The sequence below is a fragment of the Penicillium brevicompactum genome, assembly GCF_028827555.1.
Source record: "Penicillium brevicompactum strain IBT 35665 chromosome Unknown utg000003l_segment0_segment0, whole genome shotgun sequence".
Taxonomy (NCBI): Eukaryota; Fungi; Ascomycota; class Eurotiomycetes; order Eurotiales; family Aspergillaceae; genus Penicillium; species Penicillium brevicompactum.
In genome coordinates, this window is record NW_026623206.1 from 1,292,643 (window position 1) to 1,312,273 (window position 19,631).

Here is a 19,631-nt window from a genome sequence, read left to right on the forward strand (position 1 = left end):
ACTTATAGACACGCTTGAAGCTACATCTACACATATCGTTACAAAAAATGGCGACGAGTGCAAAACTCAAAGCTGTTCGTTTGGATTTTCCACGAGAGGTATATGGACAAGAACGCGCTCGTATGACGCAAGTGCAAGAAAATATGTACACTTGAGAAAATGCTCCCATTGAGAATCGAGAGCAAAAAGAAACCGAAACCACCCTCGAACGCCAGCTAATGCACTAGAAATTGAAGCCATGAACACATCACATGTTCGGCCCGAGCAACGTGACCGAAAGTCAAGAGCGTAATGTGGGACAGAGACCGGCGATCGAATTTAAACCTTTGCGGTCTTAGCAGCTCCGCCCTTGGTCTTCGCCTTGCGGCCACGGCGGTCTCGCTTCTTCAGCCCTGTCATTCCTCCCTTGCAGACCTCCGCATAGCGGGTGTAGAATGCCTCAAGATCATCCGGATTCACGACAGTCGAGAGCTTGATCTTCGTGGACTTGTCCTTTGTGATCTTTCCATCCTTGCTGGCGGACTTAGGGTTGGGCGCATTGGTGTTTCCATCCGTAGCTCGGATGAGGATTGAGGGTTGAGAGCTTGTGGTAGTAGCGCCGGGGACATCAAGCAGTGGCTTTTGAGTGAGAATTACGGATCCTCGTGCCTTTTGAGAAGTCTTGGAGAGTAGGTTGGTGAGAGAGGTAAAGAACTGGAGTGATGAGTATTAGTGACATAGCTCAAGATTGGCGATCTGGTCGCATGTGCTAAGGCATAGCGGTCAAGGGACATTGGTATTGAATTTACCTCATCTTGTTCCATATGGGGCGCCATTTTTGGGGCAGCTGTTCAAAGACGCTTAAGGATTGACCGAGCTGAAAGCTGGAGCAATGATCAATATGCAATTGACAGCTGGGGGACGACTGCTCGGTGGGGGAGGAAACTCCGCTGTGGGCGCTTGTCCGCCTTTGTTTTGGTGTGGCAGAAAAGGTGAAAAAAGTTCCCTACCGCCCGGTGTTCCTGACGTGAAGTCTGCTTAAACCTCATCGAAGAAGATAAGAACTATCGGACAAAATGCCACGCCCTCGGCATAATACAACTGCCTTGCCGCGGCATCTTCGGTCTGAGCTAGGAATTCGCGATACCTATGGCGACAAGAAGCGCCGTCAGAACGGACCTGCTTCGCGCAAAGAACGCCGCCAAAATGAGCGTACCGAGAAGAAATCACGACATGCAGCGCCACCACCCAAGAGGAACTTCCAGCAGCATCAGCATCAATCTAGAGTTGCCAGAACTAAGGGACAGGAGGACGACTCGGACGACATGGACATCGATGAGAGACCACCGCAGAAGAAGTCAAAATCTATAAAAGAGACCGCTGAGAAACCGAAGTCGATCTTGAAGAAAGCGCCAGCTCAATCCGAATCTGAGCGCGAGTCCGGATCTGAGCTCGAGTCAGAAATCGATCTCAACGAGGACGACGACGAAGACGAAGACGAAGACACCGAGGACGATGAAGAGGATGACGATGAAGACGAAGACGAAGACGAATCAGACGAAGAGATCTACGATGACCAACCCAAAGCGGACGAACCTCATATCTCAGGGTCTGTGAAGTCTAAATTGGCACAAGACGATGCAGAGATCGCCGCGTTGGAGAAAAAGCTTGGCCTCAAGAAAGGCAACAAACTGCCAAAGGCCTTTGAAGATGATGGGCTGGACGATCTACTGGGAGACTTGGGCGGTGGTGGAGCCGATGCCTCAGAAGATGAAAGTCGCAAGCGCAAGCGAGAAGCAGACGACTGGCTTGAAGCTAAGAGACAGAAGGCTAGAGCCCAGCAAGCACAGGCTCCGAAACAGGACGACAGTGAAATGGACAGCGACGAAGATGTGGATCTTGATGAGCAGATTTTTGGAAGCGACGACGACGAAGCCGCTGATGACAGTGACTTTGACGGGTTTGATGAGGAGGCCAAGGCACCAAAAGTGAAGGAAAACCCATACATTGCCCCGGTCACAAAGACAGAGCCCACTGCTCAGAAATACATTCCACCCTCATTAAGAGGTCGCCAGGACCCAGAAAGTGAGAGCCTTACTAGGCTCAAACGCCAGGCTCAGGGCCAGCTGAACAAGTTGTCTGAAGCTAATATGCTCTCGATTGTTGCGGAGTTTGAAAAGCTATACCGTGACTACCCTCGACAGCACGTTACATCTACCCTCATCAACTTGTTAATGGGTCTCATCTGCGAAAGAGCCGCTCTGAACGACACCTTCCTCATTCTGCACGCTGGATTCATCTCAGCATTGTACAAGCTGTTGGGAATGGATTTCGGTGCAGAAATTGTACAAACCGTTGTTGAAACTTTGGATGCCGGTGGAGACGAACGTGGAAAGTTCGAAGGAAAAGAGATCCTCAATTTGGTGTCTCTCCTCTCGCAGCTGTACAACTTCCATGTCATTGGCAGCTCGTTGATGTTCGATTACGTCCGTTTGTTCGTGCAAGAAATCAACGAAGCCAACACCGAGCTACTCCTCAAGGTCATTCGGAGTAAGTCAGAACATTCAGAATGCCCTATGAATCGATATTAACGTCCCACACAGACTCCGGCCCCCAGCTCCGCCTTGATGACCCCTCCGCGCTGAAGGACATTGTACTCCTCATTCAGCCCGCGGTAGCTAATGTCGGGGAGGCATCTCTTTCCGTCCGAACCAAATTCATGATCGACACAATCACAGACCTGAAAAACAACCGCTCAAAGTCCGCAGCAGCGGCTGGAGCCGGCATCACTACCGAACACATCACTAAAATGCGTAAGATTCTGGGCTCCTTGAACAACTCCCGTGTCATCCGTGCATCCGAGCCCATCAACATCTCTCGTGACGACATTCACAACTCTTCCAAGAAGGGTAAATGGTGGTTGGTCGGTGCAAGCTGGAAGGAAGATCCTCTTGTTGCCGCCCAGCGTGAAATGGCGAGTGATCCAACCCAACAAGCACCGGTTCAGGATGATGAAAGCGATGCTGAACCCGATTTTGGAGACCTTGCCAAGGCCCACCGCATGAACACCGACGTCCGTCGCTCAATCTTCGTTGCTATCATGTCTGCCAATGACTTCCAGGATGCGCATGTCCGGCTCATGAAGTTGCGTTTGAAGCGTGCTCAAGAATTCGAGATCCCCCGTGTTCTTCTTCACTGTGCCATGGAGGAGCAAGCTCATAACCCATACTACTCTCTCATCGCACGCCGCATTTGCGGTGACATGGGTCGTCGCATCAAGATGTCCTTCATGTTTGCTCTTTGGAACATTTTCAAGAAGATGGGTGAGCGTGGCGACATGGATGAGGAGGAGGACGTGGACCCCGATGACCCAGAAAACGGTGTCAGCATGAAATCTGTGGTCAACCTTGCGAAGATGTTCAGCTATCTGATTGCGGATGGTAGCTTGACACTGGGCATTCTAAAGAACCTCAACTTCGCATACCTGCAGCCTAAGACGAAAACATTTGTGGAGGTTTTGATTATCACTATCATCCAACAGTCCCAGAAGTCAAAGAAGAAGAAGTCCAAGAAGTCGAAGGTGGAAGAGCCCAAGGATGAAGAAGCACTGATGCAAATCTTCTTGCGCGTCAAAGAAACTCCCCAGATCGCCAAGGGTCTGATCTACTTCGTGCGCAAGGTTGTCGCCAAGAGTGACATTGTTTCCGACGATGATCAAAAGTTGGTCCGGTGGGGTTGCAATGTCGCCGCGGATGCCCTCAAAGCTGTGTCGGACTAGACTGTATTTTAATGCATATAGATTATACCCAAGTTATCCATGGATTTTGCCGTCATTTCGCGAAGGCTTCTCTTGCCTCCTTCCGCTTAGTGGCCTCTTCCTCTTAGGAATCCAAATAAATGCCTGCTATTCACATCAATGCCCCTTCCCGAAAAGCAGGGGGATCCCTGGGTAGCAAAAAGAACTTGATGATGCAATTAAATTGGCATTAAGAGCAAGGGTATAAGAGTGCCGTAATACATCATATACTGTACAAATAGAGGGTTTGGGCCACCCAAAGAGTGAAAAAATGCGCTCAGGTCATGACTTGGAAGGCACACGAACAAGGTCCCACTCCATGGCTACCAGCCAAGGTTCTTTTGCCCCAACATTCTCCTCATTGACCGGTATAGCGTCAGGCAGAGCCGGATGAGTGGAACCGTTGTGATCCTCAACTTGACCTGGAAGGCTTCCCAGTCTCAAAGTCCAGGTGAGCCCTCGGTGTATCCCAATCAGATCCCCATTTTGAGGTATAAGGTCGGAAGGACTCTGGCAGAAGTCAGGCTTTGATCGCGGTGGCCCCATGATGAGAATGTTAAGATAGTCAGTCACATCAATATCTTGTACTTGCTGCTTGACAACAGGTTCCGCTCGGAGAAAAGCTATCGAGCCACAACCAGCGGTTCTGGAGTGAGTGATTCCAGTGACACGCGCAGCAACTAGAAATTTTGCGAGAGCTTCGGAAGAAGGCATTTTGCTTTCCGATTTTGTGGACTGGATCAATGTGGGTTTGGGCAATTGCTCACGCTTCGCTCCCATTTCCAAAACCCAACTGCGCAACTGAGCGGCCATTCCACCGGGGACATAGGAGACAGCGCCACGTTTTCGACCCCGTCGGCTCAGAGTTCGCGAAGTCGGGGAGAACGGCGCAGGAATGTCCTCTGCGTCGAGATTAGGTGACGGAGAACGAGGCAAAACAAACGTCGGTTTACGCCTCTCTGGTGGTGAAATAGCCGGTGTGCTCGGTTTGAATTTCGGGGCGGATTGACTGCTTGGAGGTTTGGCAGCCGAAGAAAACATAAACCGAGGACGACCTCGGAAGGGTGTTTTCATATCGCCTGGTGTAGATATAGAGGGTGCAATCGGACGGGCACTAGGTCCTGGTGTTCTTTGCGTGCCCATTTCCCAAATTGCAGGGCTCTCTCTCCGCACAACTGGTGTATCAACGTGATTCGGCGGCATATCTGCCGTCTGCAGTGGCGACGAAGAGATTGGATCGAATTGTGTCAACTTCGTTGAAGTGCAGGGTGTACCTCTATCCATCCGGCGCCGTTTGTGTCCCTCCCGCGTAGGCGCAAAGAGGGCATCGAAGTCTGCATCAAGAACACCAGTGCCCTCAGCTTGTTCTGGAGGACTGCTCTCAATAGCGTCACCTGGTAGCCCATTTTTATCTCTCATTCGGACAAAACCATCATTCATGTCATCAGCATTGTCAAAGTCATCGATCGCGTCGCGCCGGCGCGCGCGGGTAGCAGCAGTAGGGACAGGGGTGTGGGTAGCTGGGCGCGTCAATCTTGAATCTGCATCATCTATCACATCATGGTCGTCATCTGCCTGCGTCGCATTCTGCGACAACAGGAATCGAGGTGTGGAGGCGAACTGGGGGCCGGCGTTGCGGCGCGCCGACGCGTTACGGGGGTGACGGAACGGCGTCTGTGCCGGAAGTCATTAGCTTTTGACATCTGGAGCCAGGGGAGAGTATTACCGCTGGATAGGGCATTGCAAGCAGGAGCCGAGCTCATGCTATGTCCAGGATGCGCGGGAGGGCAGAATCGGCTGATCGTTGAGGCTCAAAATAACATGCCGCCATCGTAACTGTCCGCAGCCACCGCGTTAATGATCATTGCTTCTTCTGACCTATACGCCATCCCGAAGTCTACACTTGCTATCAAACACAATCTGAAATAATAAGGGCGTTGTAATCACTTTAGGATGAGCCTTGTTGTAAAATATAGTGCTTTGTCTCCCAGACTTGATTTTGTATAATTCTTAAATGCTATATATACAAGAAGGGTTTCTCCAGGGCAGGAAGTTGTCCAAGAAGCCAATTTCAAGGTTGTGACTCAGTGTGGTGCATGCTGTGAACGGCCATCTTGCGATTGCTCATTCAATGACCGTGTGTCCGCAAGTCCAGGCTCTTGACCCAATCTTGTGAGTGGATATTCACTGTCCTCCTCGTCGATGCCGTACATCCGCTTCGATGAGTTACTCTTGCTCGCAATCGGTCCGCTAGCTGGCTGTGTGGAATATTTGGCCTTGCTAGCAAAAAGTTTCGGAAATGCAGCCTTAAGGATAGGACGTAGCATAGGCGCACATGCATTTGCAATGGCGAGAGCGGGTTCGGTCACACTCCAAAATGCAGCCCAGATCATGGAGTAGGGGAGATCGTTGAAGTCCACGGTTGTAAGAACTCGAATACGAATAATAGTGATGGAAGAGATGCTAAATTGGTTGTCAGCTGTGTCAACATTATTTATAGAGTATTGGGATAACATACAATATCCCCAATCCGAATATACCATACAACGCCATCTTTGTTCCTACAGACATCTGCAACTTCCAGATGAAGCGTATAGGCAGTGCCATGATCATGACATCTGTAACGAGATTGAATGCGCCAATCGTCGAGAATGCGACGTTCTGACTCGCGCAATGACCAGGGAGTAATGGGTTCCAGTTTCGTTCGAAAGGCGTGCAAATCAGGAAGACCTGGAGAACGCTACCGGTCCAATAGGCACCGGCGCATCCCATGCAGATCCAGGTGAGGACTCGAAATTCCTTACTCACGAAGATTCGCAAGTAAAAGAACAGGTACGAGAACTTTGCGAGCACCATGGCGTTGTAGTAGACAATTTGGTAGATGATCAGCATTTTGGCGATCAACACTGTGTTTTCCGGGGGAATTGCTGTGACATGTTGTCGCATGCCTACACGAGCATAGTGGTAGTGCATTGCCAGCATACCGTATGTATGCAACAATCCGCCGAGACAGCATGCATCGTCCCATCCAATCGCACTTTGTCGAATTTTCCGTGAGATGCCTCGCAAAATGACGAACAACGTGGCCACAGCGACCAATACTGTATTGGCAATCAGCTGGTCACGAACTATGGGGAAGGCGAACACATTGTATAGCTGCATCGTGCCATGAACTGAAGAACGTCAAATTAAGACCCTGCATGGAGGGCTGATAAATAGAGTGCATGTTGAAGAACTATGAAACTCCAGGGCGCCCCTGTCCCATTAGGTAATTTTGTCATCTCACTCAAGCATCTGAGAATAAACCTGGAAGTACTCCGTAATCCGTCTGCAATGTTTCAGTTTGTGGAATACTATTACTGTCGGAGGCACAGATCGGCAGGAGTCGATTGAGTGGACCGTTGTGGCGGGCCGCTAAAGCGGGCCGAAGGATTGTTTTGGCCGCGAGTGGCTTAACGAGGTGCCTGTCATTGGAAACGCTTGCGTCCTAGCTTGCATCCTAGCTTACATCCTAGCCCGGACCAACTTCAACATGCAGTCGGCTATAATCGCTCGCCCCACCTTGACATGTCTAGCGGCCAGCACTAGACTCTTCATGAGCGTTGCCCGGCTCATCACCGAGAGGTCGCCGGACGGGATGATTCTGGCCTAGTGTGGACTAGAGTCCGGATTGAATTCCCGACATCCGGATCTCCTGCGAGCATGTTGGACACTTGATCCAAAGTCTTCCCGACATCTCCTGTTACTGAAGCAAAAATTGTTGCACGATGGACGAATATGACTATATCATCATTGGCGCTGGTATCGGTGGTCTTGTTTTGGCCAATCGACTCAGTGAAGATGAGAGCTTGAAAGTCCTGCTCATCGAAGCAGGTGCCAATCGCATGGGAGATCCTCGCATCGATACCCCGGGGCTTTTGGGCACCCTCTATGGAAACTCAGACTTTGACTGGGACTATATGAGTGTCCCTCAGGTACGTGCTCGAACCTCTTGCCGTTCTGCAAAATCATACTAATGAGCCAAAAGAAACATGCGAACAATCGTCAAATCGGACAGCCTCGTGGTCGTGTGGTCGGCGGGTCCTCGGCCTTGAACTTCTCTGTGGCTATGTACCCCACGGCATCCAACTTTGAGGCATGGAAAGAACTAGGCAATGAGGGATGGGGAGCGGAGGACATGGCGCCATACCTTCGCAAATTCCATTCGTACATCCCGCCCAGTGATGCAACGGCAGAACTACTTGACACGAGTCGGTATATGAAGGCTGAAAATCAAGGCTGTGATGGACCTCTGCCCATGTCTCTCCCAGATGTATATGGTCCTTTCAACAAGGCGTGGGACGAAGCGTTTGCAAACTTGGGCTGGAAATCGGACATGGATCCGATCCAGGGAGGAAAGTTGGGAGCTTTCACTTCCCCGTTGACCGTGGACCCCAAGACAGGAAAAAGAGGATATGCCGCCTCTTACTACTCCCCTGGAGTTGCGGCTCGGCCAAACCTGCGACTTTTGGCGGAGACGATGGTACAGAAAATTGATTTCCGTCAAGAAGAGGGAGAGTTGATCGCAACTGGTGTGGTAGTTAAAACTGGGGGCGAGTCATATCAAATCGCCGCAAAGAAAGAAGTACTGCTTTGTGGTGGTAGTTTGAACTCCCCGCAAGTGCTCGAGCTTTCTGGTGTTGGAAATGCAACTCTCCTCGAGAACCACGAGATTCCTGTTCTGCTTGATAATCCCTCCGTGGGTGAGAATCTCCAGGATCACGCCCTCACCACAATTAACTTCGAGATTGCCGATGGCCAAGTTTCGGGTGACATTCTGCGCGATCCTAGTGTCGTCCAGGCGGTGATGAAGCTTTATGCCGAGACAAACAGCGGTCCGCTGGCGGGCATGCCCATCAGCATGGCTTATCTTCCATTCATGGATGGAAATGGAGTTGTCTCCCAGGAAGAAATCAAATCTCTCCTATCCACGCATCTCGATAATGAGGATACCCCACCCAGCCTGCGCCGACAGCACGACCAGCTTCGTCGCATGGTTCAAAACCCGGAGGACGCCTCTTCTCACTTCCTTTTCCTACCTGCCCAGCTCCACATGAACCCTGGCAAAACCACCCTGACCGACGTACTGGCAAAAACCCTACCGGAAAACTACATCTCCATCATGATGCTCCACAATCACCCATTCTCGCGTGGCTCGGTTCATATAAACTCCAGCAGCAGCGATGACAAGCCCACATACGATCCCAACCTTCTTTCACATCCACTCGATCTTGAGATGATGGCAAGACAAATGCAATTCGTCGAGCGCATTGTTGAGACTGAGCCTCTATCCGCTCTTCTCAAGCCGGGCAAGTCTATGCCCGAAAGCACAAGAGATCTATGTGACCTAGATCAAGTCAAGGAAGTTGTGAAAGATAGACTCTATACCTGTTTCCATCCCGCAGGATCATGTGCTATGCTGCCGAGGGATGATGGTGGTGTCGTTGACTCGCATTTGAAGGTCTACGGCACGAGGAATTTGCGAGTTGTCGATGCTAGCATTTTCCCTCTCGAGCCAAGCGGGAACATTCAGTCAACTGTCTATGCGGTTGCTGAGCGCGCTGCTGATCTGATCAAGGGCGTCAATTAGACATTTCAACACACGCGCAATATAGGATATGAGTCAGGTTGTCATATTCAGCAGTCATGTCTAACCAAGTCTCTAGTCCTAAGGTCTACCTCTATCAAGCATATCGCACATTCTAATAGGAACGCTTTCAAATTTAAGCTAATTTGGTCTCGCGAGGGAACGTCCTATTAGCGAGATAAACTTAGTTCAGTTGTTGAAAGCGTCATACAGATCATATTTCGAGGTGCATTTCGATCGAAGATCGAAAAGGCGTGTTTGTACAGGAGAGAGCTTGAAAAAGCAGAAAAATGGACAAAGTCAAAAAATGAATCGCTTACATCTGTGAAAAGTACTCATCAAAGTTATCGGCAGCAACCTTTGTACAGTCAAAGCCGTAAATCTCACGCTGAACATCCGCATCAGCCCACTTATCAGGAACGGGACCCTTTCCAGCACGCAGAGCAGCGAATTGCTTATCACGCTCCTCCTTCGCAGCACCCTCACCAAGGTGCAAAGCACGCCCAGATGCAGTGGCCATCTCCACGAGTGCCTCGGCACGACTCTTTCGGACTTTCTCATACACCCGAAGAGCCTTGTTGATAGACTCGGGTGTGGTATCAGGAAGCTTGGACAGAACGACGCCAAGAACCGCACCGTCCTCAATAGCCTGGGCGGCTCCTTGAGCCAGATGAGGAAGGGTTGGATGACAGGCATCGCCGACGAGAGCGACAGAGTCCTGCACCCATGTTGGAAGGGGGTCATGGACACGAAGCTTCCATTCGCAGACTTCGCCTTCCGGTACGTAGTTCAGCAATCGCTGAACCATGGGGCAGAAATCAGAGAAAACGCCCATCATGGCAGGCTTCGAACCCTTTGTTGTGTAGGTGGCGTTGGTGGCGGCCGCGAAATTGGTGTCAGGCTGAGTGGTGGAGAGATTGTAGATGGTATTGTTGGAGACTGCGTAAGCGATGATGTGTCGCTTTGCGCCAATCCATCTGGTAACGCGGTTGCTGTTGATGAGTGCAAGCAGCTCAGGGTCGTCCTTGATCTGCTCCTTGTGGATCATGATTCGGTAGGCTGCTTGCTGGGTGTCTTTCACACCAACGTCAACTCCCAGACGCTTCAGCATCTCGACGCGGGTCACGCTCTTGATACCGTCGGCTGCGAGAAGCACGTCGGACTCCACCTTGTATGGAGCGACTCCTTCCGCGCGGGGGTTGGCTGTGAATGATGGCCGGGGACCGAAAGATTCCACATTTTCAGCGATGATTCCGAAGTGGAACTTGATAGAAGGGTGCTTCTTGCAGCCTTCGTATAGTCCATTTGCAAGAGATGCACGGTGACCAACCATGTGCTTATATCCGTATGTTGCTTCAATATATCTCAAATCAACGTATGCATGTTCACTATCCGTGGCACCATCTGCATGAAAGGTCAATTTTCTGAACAGCCTCCAAGGATCGATTCTATTTTTTTTTCGACTTATGACTTACCTCGCACTGAAGTATCCTCGATGTTCACAGCCTCGGCCTCAATTCCCTTCCAAACACCGAGTCCATCCAAGACTCGTGCCATGTTGGGTGCCAATTGAATTCCAGCACCCACAAATCCAAGGTCACTGGCATGCTCGTAGACATCGATATTCTTAAATCCTTGCTGGGCAAGGGCAAGGGCGGAGGTCAAACCGCCCATACCAGCGCCCAGAATGGCGATCTGCAAGTCTTGAGGTGATTTTGTCATATTGGAGATTATGTGAAGGAGAATTGTATCAAAGTGGAAAGAAAAGAGAAAAGGGCAACTCTAAATATGAAGGGATCTTACCGGTCACGTCTCCCGTCGCGAAGTGTTGCTGGCTCCCATAGCCAGGGCGGAGTAAGTCTTTCCCGCTCCCACATTCTCCCCACACTTTTCGCCGCAAAGGCCGTTTCGGCGGCTTCGGATGGCCATCTTTCATCATTCTCTGCTTGGACTTTATCCGCTGGATTTTCAGAAAGCCACAAGAGCGCTTTTCGTGATCTATAGCGCCATGCCCGATGGCTCTTGTCCTCTGAATTTGGCGATTATCCAATATGGTCAGCACCCAGTCTTTGGTTTGCCAGCGTAATCGCAAGTGGCAAGGAGCGTCATCCCGCCAATCTCCAGCTTCCCCACAGTTGGGATTACAGGTTCGATCCAGTCGACCTTGGTCCGCCATTTGCCTCGGACCAGGATTGACTAATCACTCTCTCCTTTCTGAAGTACGCTCGCGCGCATTTGACCACAACTGATTATACGGTTCACGATGGCGTCTGAGAAGCAATCTACTCGAAAAATTCAACAGCGTGTCGTACACATCGATAAAGTCTGGTACTACGCTATGTTCGCTTGAACAAAGACTCAATTCGTCAGGAGTCCGGGAGCCTCACTAGGTTGACGGGGAGGGTAAGTCGATTTACACGCACGAAAAATAACATTGACGCAAAGCAAAAAAAGTCAAATAATTAAGATGAAAACTGCACGAATTCCTAGGTTCTCCGAATCTCCCCTGGCATTCCTCCGCTAAGAAACAAAGAAACAAAGAAAGAGTTGCTCCGACTTACCTTCATCCTCCTACTGCACGCAACGTCCCCGGAACAGATACTTTCGATCAATCTGATAAGCTCCCTCAGTGAGACCTTGAATTCTAGCTTTCAGACAAGATACTGCAATCTCAGTCACGCAAGACTTACCAACTGGAAAAGATACGCTGTGCGGCTCAGTTAGGTGCATGGGCTTGTCTGTAACCGTAAAAATATCGCACTTGATACGGTCCAGGATCCATTCCACAATCTGCTTGTCGGTGGACTTTTAGTCGTGTCGATAGACTGGGACTGTTACCCATTTTTCGATACTGCCTTTCCAGTTCTCGTATACTGGGTTGCCGTTGGGCTGGACAAAGATGGATCTATATCCGTCTTTGGGTTGAGACATTGTGATGCTTCTGAGAGTGTCCGTGATTGCCTGCTGTTAGTGTCAGTATGCGTTTCCCTGTGGTTAGGTTAGTGTGAAATTCTGTGTGGTTAGTGTTACTATCCTTTGGATCAAATAGTTTGTGATCTGTGTTGCTTTGGTTTGCGAATCTTATGTGTGTGGGTTGGTGTGTTTGGAATTGTTTGATGGTGGTTGGTTGACAGATTTCGTGGGGACGATGCGCTTTAAATATTCGTGGATTGGTCCTCGGGAACTGAGTCGATCGAATCATGCACACAAAGCATCATCGAGCCTTAACAATGGAAGGTAATCGCCGAGGCATTCTCTTTCAGCCTCTGAGGCCATGAGCTCGGACTGCATTATTCATAGTTCATCAAAGAGAGAGGGATCAATGACGTTGTCCTCGAGTCGGGGGAGTGAACAAGAGAAATGACACCTGTTGAGCTGCACATCTAGCAATCAAGTCCGATGCACTAAACGTAGCTTATCGACTAGCGTCGGAACAAAGTACGAAAAAGCGTAAGGCGGATATTCAAGAGCCGGATGACGCGTCTTCGTCGTCGCCCTGCTAAGTAGAATATGAAATAAGCCTTTCGCTGTCGCCTGCAGCCCTGATTGCGATCTGATAATTTTTCCTTTTTTTTTTTCCAAAGCTCCCCTCAATCCAGAGGTGTGAAGTTTTTCAATATGCGGCCTTCGTCGCTTCTCCCGCTCTTCGGAGTATCTAGCGCCCTCTCCACGCCGATCAACGAGACTAAGAATGCAAATCATATTTTCAATACCCTTCAAGACTCCATGCGCCAGTGGGGCTCTTCCCTTCATCACAACGGTGTCTCATTCTTCCTCGCGAGAGTTCCTACAGGAACACAATTCTACCATGGTACCTCCGAGAGTACTCCGGTGACCGGCACTGAGTGGCTCGCTTTTGAGCCCGAGCATGCCATGGTTTTCGCCCGTCCGCACGGCCCTCCCCGGAACCCACCCGACGAGAAAGACCCAGAAGACGGCCATGGAGAGCTTCGCAAGCGTGAGGGCTTTGGGAAATTTGGACCGCCAGACGGACCTCCCCCGGAAACGTTCAACAAAGAAGCCGGTTACTTGCATACATATGCTACAAACAAGGACCTGCGCCTCCTATACGTGGACGGCATGTCTGCCGCGAAAACGGATTTGGGAACGCTTGATTCACAAGATGCGGTACTCTTCAACGGCTCCATTGGCGACTTCCCACATGGAGGAGAGGGCGAGCGCGCGAGACTCGCTTGCGAGATGGCCGATAATGAATGGGAAGGGCGTATAGATGGTCTTCTCCGCATGGAAGCCGGCTTTGAGATCATTCTCTGTCATTTCGAGCGGGATCTTGATGTCGTGCGCATTACGCAGGTTAAGCAAGATCATATGGGCGGACCGGCCGGTGGGCCTGGGCCTGGGCCAGCTGGCAAGCCTCGCAAAGGGGAAATGGAACATCATGATGGCCGTGGTCCACAAAAGAATAGCAAGATGCACCATGATGATCATGACCCACATGGACATGGTGAAGCCTCAGGACATGGTCCCGGTCGCCCCGGCGGGCCCCTGGACCCGGACGGCCTGGGGGACCTGGAGGACCCGGCCACAGGGACGACTCGCCGCGTTGGATGCGCGCTGTCATCGCCCGTTACCAGGGCATTGGCGGTGACCGAGTGTCCCTCAATTTCGACCACTTTGTAACGGCCTACACCCAAGATGTTGATCTGTTCCAAGGAAAGCGTCATCCTCGACTATCTCACCTGTCCGAGCAGGACCTTTTCTCTCTCCGTGATGATGTAACACATATGATCAAAACCTACCACCCCGCCGAAGTCTGCGAAGACTGGCAAGCCATCACCGACATGATTGTTACCCGGTACAACAAAGAATTGTCATATTACGCCTCTGGAAAAATTGGGTCCATGCTGCGCTTGCAAACTGAGATAGAGAGACTGATGTCTCCGTTCATTGACTATGAAAAGCGTGATACTAACACCGAGATTGGGCGATGCGCAACGCAGTTTGTGCCAGCAGTGGCTTTGGAGGATGAAGGTCTTGCCGGAAAGGCTGTTTACGGGGTTGCAGAGAAGATTTGTGCAACCCTGTATCAGGCTCAGAGTCAAAAGAGCCTCAAAGCGGCTGTTCGGGTTATCCAAGAACTCGTTGAGTATTTGGATTGGACCGTGTGGAAGGAGTGTAAAGGCTGTGACGCACATGAGATTTGTGTCATTCCCATTTGGCCGATGGGGACAGTGGAGGACTATGAGCACCCTAAGTGTAAAGATGCCGATGATGCTTATGGGGAAGGTGGAGAGAGTTACTGGGGCGGTTTCCGCCATTGAGTTCTATTTTCCTCTTCGGTAGATGACTTTGTTGGGTCATTTCTACAGCATAAGTTGCACTTTTAATAAAGAGGTTCGATTTAATTTAACAGACATGGGAATACCACAAATGGAGAGTTGAAATTATTTACAGTAGAAGTATAGTGGGTTGAGGGAGACCATTATGCCCGCCGACTTGTAAACATGGTCTTCGACCGATGTGACTTAGCCCATGGGATGGAAAAAGAGGGGTTATATAAGATCTGGAATATCACAATCCATCCAAAAGCGGATGTTGATTTACTGGGAGATGGAACCCTGAACAGTGTTGACGACGGAGCCAACAGCGGTACCGAGACTGCCGAGGCCGATGGTGGAGAGAAGACCCTGAAGAGCCGAGTCCACCTTGATCAGCAGGAATGCGACTTGGTCTCCAGCCTGGACAACAATGAAGCTGGCACCAGGGATGTTCGGCACCTGCGACTTGAGATCGGAGATGGACGAGCCTGAAGCAACAAGGTTGCCAACGGGACCCTGGATCGATGACAGGTCAAGACCGCCAAGAAGACCGAGAAGAGTGGGCTCGAGCTTGAACAGCATGTTTTGACCGCCAGCAACGTTGTTTAAGTCGGTGATGGTGAGCAGGCCAGAGAGGGGGTCTTCACGTTTGATGTTGGAAGTGAGAGACTTGACGGAGGAAAGGGCAGAAGACAACGGATCATCGCGCTTGATGTTGCCAGTGACAGATTCAAGACCGCCGACGATAGATCCAAGAAGGCTGCCGACTTGGCGGAGGCCAAGGCTAGAGAGAAGGTCAACGACTTCCTGAGTCAGCTCGATAAGAGCAGCGTTTCCATTCTCGAGAAGAGCAGTGACCTGGGTAAGACCGGAGCCATTGCTGCTGTCGAGTTGATCAACGGACTGGGCAGTCTGAACAACCCGACCAATGGGCTGCTCGAGCGTACTGAGGGGTAGCTTGCTCATGAGGCTCTGGAGCTCGGACTCAGCCATCATCTTCACATTAGATGTTCCCGCCTGGTTGAGCACGTTGAGGATCTGCCCAGTTCCGGCATTCTTGGTCATGCTAGTAACGACACTGGTTGGTGTGGCCGCGGCAGAAGACGACGAAGCAGAAGGCGCGCCCGAGCATGTGGGGATCAAGGAGGCGATAGGCAGGGGCAGATCCGTGGGGATGATGCCCGAAGGAAGACAGGCGGGGAGACCCGCTGGCAGAGAGCCAGTGAGCCCGGACAGAACGCTGGTAGGCAGGGCCACGGCGGTTGAGGCCAGGAGGGCGGAGATAGCAAACGACTTCATGTTGGGTAAAGAGCGAGTGAAATTCGAAAACAAGTAATGAATGGACGGTATCAACCGGGGACAAGTAATGACTGTGTAATGAATGAATGGAATTTTATTGAAGATCAAGGCTCACACACGGGAGTCTCCATTTTATACACTATTCCACTGTTGAGGGGCTCACTGAGCCCTGAGCATCGGACCTATCCGTTGACGTCGACCTCCTGAGGGAAGGCCGTAACCTAGTCGAAAGTAGAAAGAACATCCAAAGATTAAGCTTCATTCTCAGTGGCTGGCCGTGGCGCCGCCACATTGGAGTTGGGTCCGGCAAAGGACGCTTAGTCCCTTTTTAACCTTCATGTACGGCACATCCTCATTAGCCACTCCGCTGATCAATACATGGGTATGATGATACTAGAATTTGGCTACTTCTCCTCCCATTCAATTTCTGCTAGGGCGCTCTTATCAGCACCAAGCTGTCCCAGCGGTCAAAAGGAGTAGGAAGATGAACTTGGCATATCATTTCGACCGTTCGAAAAATTGAAATCAATTCCAGGGGCTTGAATGAACCCCTCAATGACTCTCATATCTCAGGCAGAATTGGGTCGAGATCGACACGAGCAATAACCTTGCTTGCCCGTTAGGTACCAATGAACATCTTCCTCCTGAGCTAAGACCGCGGGTAGTACTCCGTAACAACGTTGAACCCCACAAGCCCCGGAAGGTTGGCGAATGCAATTTCGAACATCCATGTCTAGTAATATTCTGCGTCAAATTATCCCGCCTGTGAGGGGAGTGACTTTCTTTGTTGCTTAGGCTTTCAAGGGCGAGTATTGAATCGAGGATACTCAGGGAGTTGGTGTTGACGTCATGAAGTCAACATTCCCCTGGGAAAAGACCCATTTTTATGATACTCATATTGATTTCAAATGCAATGGACTGGGTCGAGAAAATAAGGCTAACGGGTCCCGCGTGGTATGGGTTGGACGTTGCATGGATCTGGGGAGTTCAGGGGCAAACACGTTTTCGGAAAATGACAGGTGTGGACCCATTTAACTCTTGACCATTTACGGAGTAGAGAGGTATACTCATATTGCTCCCTTTGGCCGATTCTTGCTGAGATCCACATCCATCGAGTTGTTGACACTACTAGACACTGATTATTATTGACCTCACACACTGTCCTGGACGTAAATGACCCAGGCGGCCATCCTACATCACGGTTGTCGATAATACCAAACCTGTAGGACTATCGTTCACATCTAATCGAACTACGCTACATCGACCCTTGTTTTCAACCATGTTTCCTTGTTAAAATGATCAGCTTGGCCAAAGAATGTGGAATGTAGAGAACATGAAATGTATTTTGCATGGGTATGATGATTGTATACAAAATTGTACAACGTTTGCGGAACGTCTGTTCCACTGCCAGTCGTCTAGTTTCAAAACGTGGATGCGATCCATACATGGACTGGGGGCTCATAAAGTAGTGAGCGAACTCTCGATGCTTAGCAGCGAAGAATCTTAGCGGCGGCAGCCTCAGCGACCACCATGATGGTAGTCTGGATGTTACCGGTGGGAAGGTCAGGGTGAATACTTCCGTCGACAATGAACTGGAAAATGATGTTAGTAGAGATTCAAAGTTCAAGATTTGGAAATAGTAGCTTACCAGGTTGTCGACTCCATACACCTTGGCGTTGGTGTCAACGACGGAAGTACCGTTCTTACGGCCGTCATCAGTGCCCATCTTAGCGGTGCTGGTGTAGTGGTTACCAGACTGCAAGGCGTTCATGATAGCCGAGACATTGGTGTTGGTCTGGAGTTCAAAACCAGTGGAAGGGGCGGTGATCTCGTCGATACGCTTCTGGATGAACATACGAGCAGCCTTGCGGTCAGAAGCGGTCTGGAGGTAGGGCGACTGCTCGAGGATGGTCTTGCCGGTAGAGTCCAGTCCGAGAACACCGGAAGAAGTGAGACCGTGAGTCAGGTAGCTGGTGATGGTGACGACACCCTCGCCAGTGGGGGCGCAGGAGCCCTGGAAGTATTGGGTGTGGCCGTCAACCTCCTCGGAAGTGAAGAAGATCATACGGTGCTTGCCCTGGGTGAGAACACCACTGTCCTTGCCATAGAGGGAGATGTCACGGGTGTCGGTTCCGTTGAGGACGCCCTCGTAGTCGACGAGTCCGAATGAGGCGTTGGTGCTGAAGGTGATGGGAAGATGGGGTGATCCTTGAGACCGACACCGACAGGCAGGTCGATCCACTGGGCCTGGGGAGGAACAGCAACGCCGCTCTTCTGGGCAATCTCGATCTGGGCCTTGTGGCCGATACCAGAGTTCCAGAGAACACGAGGGGTGCTCAGAGCACCAGCGGCAAGCACAACTCGACCACGAGGAGCAAGGGTAATGATCTCAGAGCGACCAGCGGCATTCTGGATCTCAACTCCGGTGACCTTGCTACCAGAGCGGATCAAGCGGAGGACCTTTGTGCCAAGGGCGAGCTGGAAATTGTCAAGCTTGACGGCATCGGGGAGGTAAGTGCGGACAGGGCCAGCGCGCTTCTGGTCCTGGACGTTCCATGCAGGGTAACTGTAGACCTTGGTCTTCTCGTCGGGTTGGGCGATCATGTCAACGGACTTCCAGCCAAGACCACCGAAGAACTTGGACAGCACGTTGTAGAGACCCTGGTCGTAACGCTTTCCGTCGGCGGAGGGAAGGATGGTACCGGGGTTACGCTTGTAGAGTCTGTCAGCGGCAGGCTCGACATCATTCCACTTCCAGCCCTTGGGCCACTTGTCATCAAAGTCACGAGCAGGCGGGTGAACGAAGACCATGTAGTTGACGGTGACACCACCGCCGAGGACACACGCGGCCATGCCTTCGGTGTCAGAGCAGATATACTCGTTCCAGACGTCAAGGTTGCCGACATCGGCAGATAATCCGGGGAGGTCGATTGCGGTCAGTTGATCGTTCCATTCGAGGGTCTCGTTGGCACCGGTGGCAACAGTTGGGCCGACACCGCGCTCGAGAAGCAAGACCTTCTTGCCGGCCTGAGCGAACTTCTCGGCGCTGATGATACCGGCGGGACCACCACCGACAACGATGTAGTCATAGGTGTGGTTCTGGAAGACGGATGCGGATGCTACTCCGGCAACAGCGGACAGCGCAGCTGTCAAAGGACCTGCCTGAAGGAATCTCATGGTGTCTGTGAGTGAGATCTATATGCAGAATGCCGATCAACCCACGCTGGGGACTCCCGGCCTTTTTAACTGTTTCATGGCCATGATTCACCAAGTCCGGTAGAAACCCGGGAATTGTCTCGCTTGACACGGGACACAACGGCGAAACGTGGCTCGGCAGGGGTTTAATTTCGTCAAGGGTGCCTAATTGGGAATAGCGCGATCAGATAAGACCGAGTCTTCCTGTTCCTGACTAGCCCCCACGCGATCAACCCTCGGACAACGCGGTTTTTCCTCTCAGGCCACCCCGTCTAATGATCCATCCGCCTTCGGTGTTGAGACCTAGTGATACAGTACTGTTTCTATGGGAAAAGTGATCAATGATGTCTATCTAGATCCTTCTTGCAAAACGGTTAAATTTCGGAGATTTAAAAGTCTCGGCGCACGCGACCCAATCCAGGGATTTTGCCTCCACCTTTCCGCTAGCTCAACCCCT

General features: G+C 51.0%; 11 protein-coding genes across 11 annotated transcripts; 4 read left to right on the forward strand and 7 right to left on the reverse strand.

Moving 5' to 3' along the window:
• Nucleotides 1-318: 318 nt before the first annotated feature.
• On the reverse strand, nucleotides 319-815 carry N7506_004337 (signal recognition particle 14 kDa protein; the record flags this gene model as incomplete). The annotated part of the gene is made up of 2 exons (XM_056953631.1): nucleotides 319-693; nucleotides 789-815. 2 exons carry the CDS (start codon nucleotides 813-815, stop codon nucleotides 319-321), a joined length of 402 nt encoding a protein of 133 aa, XP_056812520.1.
• A 240-nt stretch (nucleotides 816-1,055) lies between these two features.
• N7506_004338 (MIF4G domain-containing protein) lies at nucleotides 1,056-3,757 on the forward strand (the record flags this gene model as incomplete). Its single annotated transcript, XM_056953632.1, has 2 exons — nucleotides 1,056-2,529; nucleotides 2,583-3,757. The coding sequence occupies 2 exons, from the start codon at nucleotides 1,056-1,058 to the stop codon at nucleotides 3,755-3,757; spliced, it is 2,649 nt and encodes an 882-aa protein (XP_056812521.1).
• Nucleotides 3,758-4,057: 300 nt separating this feature from the next.
• Nucleotides 4,058-5,516, reverse strand: N7506_004339 (uncharacterized protein; the record flags this gene model as incomplete). Its single annotated transcript, XM_056953633.1, has 2 exons — nucleotides 4,058-5,449; nucleotides 5,502-5,516. 2 exons carry the CDS (start codon nucleotides 5,514-5,516, stop codon nucleotides 4,058-4,060), a joined length of 1,407 nt encoding a protein of 468 aa, XP_056812522.1.
• Nucleotides 5,517-5,859: 343 nt separating this feature from the next.
• On the reverse strand, nucleotides 5,860-6,937 carry N7506_004340 (uncharacterized protein; the record flags this gene model as incomplete). Its single annotated transcript, XM_056953634.1, has 2 exons — nucleotides 5,860-6,238; nucleotides 6,294-6,937. The coding sequence occupies 2 exons, from the start codon at nucleotides 6,935-6,937 to the stop codon at nucleotides 5,860-5,862; spliced, it is 1,023 nt and encodes a 340-aa protein (XP_056812523.1).
• Nucleotides 6,938-7,542: 605 nt separating this feature from the next.
• Nucleotides 7,543-9,404, forward strand: N7506_004341 (GMC family oxidoreductase; the record flags this gene model as incomplete). The annotated part of the gene is made up of 2 exons (XM_056953635.1): nucleotides 7,543-7,749; nucleotides 7,803-9,404. The coding sequence occupies 2 exons, from the start codon at nucleotides 7,543-7,545 to the stop codon at nucleotides 9,402-9,404; spliced, it is 1,809 nt and encodes a 602-aa protein (XP_056812524.1).
• A 313-nt stretch (nucleotides 9,405-9,717) lies between these two features.
• N7506_004342 (putative monooxygenase) lies at nucleotides 9,718-11,123 on the reverse strand (the record flags this gene model as incomplete). Its single annotated transcript, XM_056953636.1, has 2 exons — nucleotides 9,718-10,805; nucleotides 10,877-11,123. The coding sequence occupies 2 exons, from the start codon at nucleotides 11,121-11,123 to the stop codon at nucleotides 9,718-9,720; spliced, it is 1,335 nt and encodes a 444-aa protein (XP_056812525.1).
• Nucleotides 11,124-12,209: 1,086 nt separating this feature from the next.
• N7506_004343 (uncharacterized protein) lies at nucleotides 12,210-12,692 on the reverse strand (the record flags this gene model as incomplete). Its single annotated transcript, XM_056953637.1, has 2 exons — nucleotides 12,210-12,306; nucleotides 12,610-12,692. 2 exons carry the CDS (start codon nucleotides 12,690-12,692, stop codon nucleotides 12,210-12,212), a joined length of 180 nt encoding a protein of 59 aa, XP_056812526.1.
• Nucleotides 12,693-13,019: 327 nt separating this feature from the next.
• N7506_004344 (uncharacterized protein) lies at nucleotides 13,020-14,042 on the forward strand (the record flags this gene model as incomplete). The annotated part of the gene is made up of 1 exon (XM_056953638.1): nucleotides 13,020-14,042. The coding sequence occupies one exon, from the start codon at nucleotides 13,020-13,022 to the stop codon at nucleotides 14,040-14,042; it is 1,023 nt and encodes a 340-aa protein (XP_056812527.1).
• Nucleotides 14,043-14,146: 104 nt separating this feature from the next.
• On the forward strand, nucleotides 14,147-14,683 carry N7506_004345 (uncharacterized protein; the record flags this gene model as incomplete). Its single annotated transcript, XM_056953639.1, has 1 exon — nucleotides 14,147-14,683. The coding sequence occupies one exon, from the start codon at nucleotides 14,147-14,149 to the stop codon at nucleotides 14,681-14,683; it is 537 nt and encodes a 178-aa protein (XP_056812528.1).
• A 279-nt stretch (nucleotides 14,684-14,962) lies between these two features.
• Nucleotides 14,963-15,979, reverse strand: N7506_004346 (uncharacterized protein; the record flags this gene model as incomplete). The annotated part of the gene is made up of 1 exon (XM_056953640.1): nucleotides 14,963-15,979. The coding sequence occupies one exon, from the start codon at nucleotides 15,977-15,979 to the stop codon at nucleotides 14,963-14,965; it is 1,017 nt and encodes a 338-aa protein (XP_056812529.1).
• A 1,487-nt stretch (nucleotides 15,980-17,466) lies between these two features.
• N7506_004347 (uncharacterized protein) lies at nucleotides 17,467-19,156 on the reverse strand (the record flags this gene model as incomplete). Its single annotated transcript, XM_056953641.1, has 3 exons — nucleotides 17,467-17,571; nucleotides 17,628-18,159; nucleotides 18,222-19,156. The coding sequence occupies 3 exons, from the start codon at nucleotides 19,154-19,156 to the stop codon at nucleotides 17,467-17,469; spliced, it is 1,572 nt and encodes a 523-aa protein (XP_056812530.1).
• Between the last annotated feature and the right edge of the window lie 475 nt (nucleotides 19,157-19,631).